The following is a 4,691-nucleotide window of genomic DNA, read 5'->3' on the forward strand; positions in this document are numbered from 1 at the left end:
TTCTCTCTTCTATCTCTTGTATTCTGTTGGTGATGTTTGCATCTATGACTCCTGATTTCTTTCCTAGTGTCTTAGGGTTTCTATTCCTGCACAAACATCATGACCAAGAAGCAAGTTGGGGAAGAAAGGGTTTATTCAGCTTACATTTCCACATTGCTGTTGATCACCAGAGGAAGTCAGGACTGGAACTCAGGCAGGAGGTGACGCAGAGGCCATGTAGAGATGTTTCTTACTGGCTTGCTTCTCCTGGCTTGCTCAGCCTGCTCTCTTATAGAACCCAAGACTTCCAGCCCAGGGATGGCACCACCCACAAGGGGCCCTACCCCCTTGATCACTAATTGAGAAAATGCCCCACAGCTGGATCTCATGGAGGCACTTCCCCAACTGAAACTCCCTTCTCTGTGATAACTCCAGCCTGTGTCAAGTTGACACACAAAACCAGCCAGTACACCTGGGTTTTGTATCGCCTGGGTTTTCTCCCTTTCTGATTTCTTTATTGTTTCTACTTCCATTTTTAGATTCTGGATGGTTTTGTTCATTTCCTTCACCTGTTTGATTGTGTTTTTAAAGGATTTTTGTGTTTCCTCTTTAAGAGCTTCTAGCTGTTTACCTGTGTTCTCTTGTATTTCTTTGAGGGTTCTATTTATGTCTTTCTTAAAGTCTTGTATCATCACCATGAGAAGTGATTTTATATCTGAATCTTGCTTTTCCCGTGTGATGGTGTGTCTAGGACTTGCTATGGTAGAAGTATTGGGTTCTGATGATGCCAAGTAACGTTGATTTGTGTTGTTTATTTTCTTATGCTCCCCCCCACCCCCGGGCATCTGTTTATCTCTGTGATCCTGTGATTCTGAGATCCTGTGATCCTGGGTGTGTCAGAGCTCCTGAGATTGGAGCTTCCTCTGGGTGTTGTGGGACTGGCTGTGGAGCTTGTGCCCACGGTCTGCCCAGGACACCAGCCCAGAGAGACCCATGTGGGGATCTACTCTAATATGCATTATTATGATACATATATATCACTGTTTCAAGGAAAGGCTTGCCTTGCTGCAACACTGTGGGAGTACACTGAGGAGAGGCCAACTATCTGTGTTCATCCCAGTGCCAGAGTACAGCAGGCAGTGCTCCACACTGCAGGTTCATGTCATCGCTGCCTGCCAACTGCTGTTCTCTATAGGCAGTTACTATAGCTGGCTTACTCCTCCTGGTGACAGGTGCCCCTTTGTCTTCAATTTATTATGAGAAAGAGAAGGCTGAAATAAGCCTCCTGGTTTTTATATGGAACTGGTCTCCGCCCCACCCTCACCCATGGCTTACACTCAGAATGGAAGTGTCTACATTCGGGGCAAATGTATTTATGGTTTCTCCAAGCCAGCCTGCTTTTCAGGAGAGGCCCATTCTCCATCCCAACAGCAGCACCCGAGCGTGGCCCTTCGTGCTCTGGACCCGAGCTCGGCCCTTCCTCCTCTGTATATCCTTTTATGGATTGGACTTGTGTTGGTTAAGGGATGTGGAGTGAATCTCAGTTTCAGCTTCCATTTTGGATTTTCTCTAGTGTGAACCATCTGTTTATAACTTTGCCTGCTCTTCTGTTGGGTTCCCTCTTTTTGAAAGCTGAACTTCTTTATTCCTAATAATGAAGTTTGTAGTTTTCTTGCTGCTAATGCTAATATGGTGGTTTCCGTTTCTTTTTAAAGGGACACAAGCTGTTCATATGCTGTCAGAGTAATAAATTAATCTTTGTTTTCAGTCCAGATGTCCGAGCATTCCTTCAAATGGACAGCCCAAGACATCAGTCAGATCCATCTGAAGATGAGGATGAAAGAAGTACTCCGAAGGTAGCTGGGGCACTGCTTGAAAGAGCAGCAACCTCAGTGATGCTTTACAGCCTCACTCAGACACGTGGGCTTACTTCAGAGCAGCATTACTGTAGAACCAAGGGAAGGGCTCTACGCTATGATTTCTGCACTATAGAATACCTAAAAATGATTAGACACCATTTACACACTATTATCCACCCCTCTTTTTTCTTTTCATGTGCATTGTATGTGCTGTTGTATGGTTCATATGTGTGGAGGAACATATGTGTATGGAGGTCTGAGGTTGATATTGGGAGTCCTCTAGAGTGCCCTTACATTTTACTCAATGAAGCAGGACCTGATAGTGAAACCTATACCCCACCAGCATGGCTGATCTTGCCAGGCAGCTTGTGCTGGGGAGTCCTGTCCACCTGGAATTACAGGCTGCTATGCCTACCTGGCCTTTATGTGGGTTTTATGGATCCAAACTCTGGTCCTGTTGCTTGTGTGGCAAGTGCTTTAACTCCTGAGCCATCTTCCAGCCCTGATCACTGTCTTTTACAAAATACATAGAAATTGTACTTTTGTAGTAAAAAGCAAAATGCAGGTTGTTCTTAATATTGAAACTAAGTAGAATAAGCTTATTTTTGGAAGTTACTTTTAATATTCACCTTTGGGTGCTGTGAAGAAAGAAAGATAAAAATGTAAATCAGGGTATTATATGTAATAGTTAGAAGTACAAATAGTGCTGTCTCACCTGGAGATTATAAACGTGAAGTAGATTTCAGTAAAAATATGATGATCTTACATGGGATGTATTTATATGCTTGTAAAGGTATGTGTACTAGACATACATAAAAGTTATTTAATTTCTTGATTGTATAAAGAACTTCAAAGTGGATTTAAGCTAATTTCACTTATACTTGGCTTTTGGAAATGTGTCTACTGTGGGATGGGTGTGAGGCTCAGAGGCAGAATACATGCCCAGAGGCCCTGCCTTAATAAGCCTTGTAACCCAAGAGGAACCAGATGCTGCTTGGGACAGGACCACTAGATCCAACTTGGGGAGTTTTCAGTCGAGTTTTCAAGTGAGCTAGAATCTTTTGAAGTTAAATTGCTTTGTGCTGTAACATGTGGATAAGGTTTCATTGCTGAATTGATCCTGGGCTTTAATTTACTACGTCTAAAACTTTGAAACTACTAAACTGCTGGGAACGAGAGAAAATCCTGTCTTTCTTACTTTGGAGGTGATTCTGATGGGGCTGAGAGAGCAATCAGTAGCTGCCAGTGGGTGAACCTGAGTTTGCATCTGGCCCCAGTACCCAGAAAAAAGCTGATGAGTACGGGCAGTGTAGCTGCAGTGCCGGGGGTGGAGACGGGGTCCTAGGAGCTTGCTGGCCAGCTCCAGGCAATCTCAGGGCTCCACTCTGTACTCAAATCATACATGCTGTGCATAGTTCTCATTACTGTCAACATGGGTTTAATTTTTTTTTTTTAATGTTTGAAAGACAATAGCATGATAACCAGTTTCTGAATGTAAAATGATTGTTCCTCTTAAAGTGTTGTTTTCTGTGCTCATCTCTCCTGCAGCTTTGCCTGTTCCTTGTCCATTTAACGCTGAGTGTCATTTCTGTCTCCTCTTTTACTTGTAACTGCTCTTGAAAGTTATCATAATAAAAGTGACTAGGTTTACTGATTATATTCAAGAATTGGGACTTCAGGCTTCTTTAACATATATTGTTGTCTGTGGTAGAGTTATATAATTTTGTATCAAGGCATCCATTGATTTGTAATCTTTGACACTAATGAGAATACTATTTTCCCCCTCATAAATAGCCACATTCTACCTCACGGAACATCAACCTGGGACCAACTGGAAATCCTCAGTAGGTTTAATTTATTTCAACTTTTTTTTTTTTTTTTTTTTTTTGAGAATGGGCATTTTTGTGAAGTTACACCATTTTAACTGGAGGCCTGTGAATGTGAAACATGTCAGTACATACAGAGAGACTTTTATCTAACAGAGCTAGACTTTTTGTTTTAAAACTATTTGCGCCTCTCCCCTCTCTTGTTCTCTCTCTCTCTCTCTCTCTCTCTCTCTCTCTTTCTCTCTCTCTCTCTCTCTGTGTGTGTGTGTGTGTGTATGTGTGTGTTTACATGGTCACATTTGCTTCCTTCTGTTTAAAACATTATTTCATTAAAGAACAAAATAGCCCAAAGAACAGGTTGGGTTTTTATTTATTTATTTATTTATTTATTTATTTATTTATGTCTTGGCATACCTTAAACTGTGTGTAAGCATATATTTTTTTAAAGTTTTTTAACTTTTATTGCATTATAATGAGAAAAGTTACATGACTTCAGTTTATCTGAATTTGTTAACATTTAAAAACATATTTTAAGTAAATAGAATTAAATCACATTCTTCTTTCCCTTTTGTACCCCAACTCCTCCCAGAGACCCCCCCTTCAATACCTACAATATCTTTTTGTCATATTCTTTAAAATTTATAAAATATTATAACAATAAAAATGAGTGTTGTAAAAGTTGTTTGATATAAAACAACAGTCAACAGTCTTATGTAGATGTTTGTCTACGGCAATACTGAAAATATATACGTTTTTCTCAATATAAATTTTAAATAACTCCAAACATATTAACTGTATATTTCAAAATAATACATCACTACTAATATTTTCTTAAATGAACATAAATATATGAAGTGTTTTTGTTTGTTTTATATTTAGTAGAGATTAAAATTTTGGCTCTTACTGTAGTAACTTGATACAAGAGTTACAAATGTCAAGCAAAGCATTCAGTCTCACTATTTGTTGTTCTCTTACAAACCTCCTCCCAATTTAATTGTCTACATTTCTTTTGGGTATATAAATACTT

The 4,691-nt window shown here is 39.8% G+C and overlaps 1 protein-coding gene across 3 annotated transcripts in view; it reads left to right on the forward strand.

Moving 5' to 3' along the window:
• LOC116088156 (serine/threonine-protein kinase Sgk3) overlaps positions 1–4,691 on the forward strand; it is a 120,002-nt gene that overhangs the window by 87,840 nt on the left and 27,471 nt on the right. For all 3 annotated transcript variants that reach the window (XM_031366820.1, XM_031366821.1, XM_031366822.1), the window contains exons 6-7: positions 1,748–1,835; positions 3,633–3,682. In XM_031366820.1, the coding sequence (XP_031222680.1) occupies positions 1,748–1,835; positions 3,633–3,682 (138 nt within the window). The remainder of the gene's footprint in view (positions 1–1,747; positions 1,836–3,632; positions 3,683–4,691) is intronic.

This window comes from Mastomys coucha, unplaced genomic scaffold, assembly GCF_008632895.1.
Source record: "Mastomys coucha isolate ucsf_1 unplaced genomic scaffold, UCSF_Mcou_1 pScaffold14, whole genome shotgun sequence".
Taxonomy (NCBI): domain Eukaryota; kingdom Metazoa; phylum Chordata; class Mammalia; order Rodentia; family Muridae; genus Mastomys; species Mastomys coucha.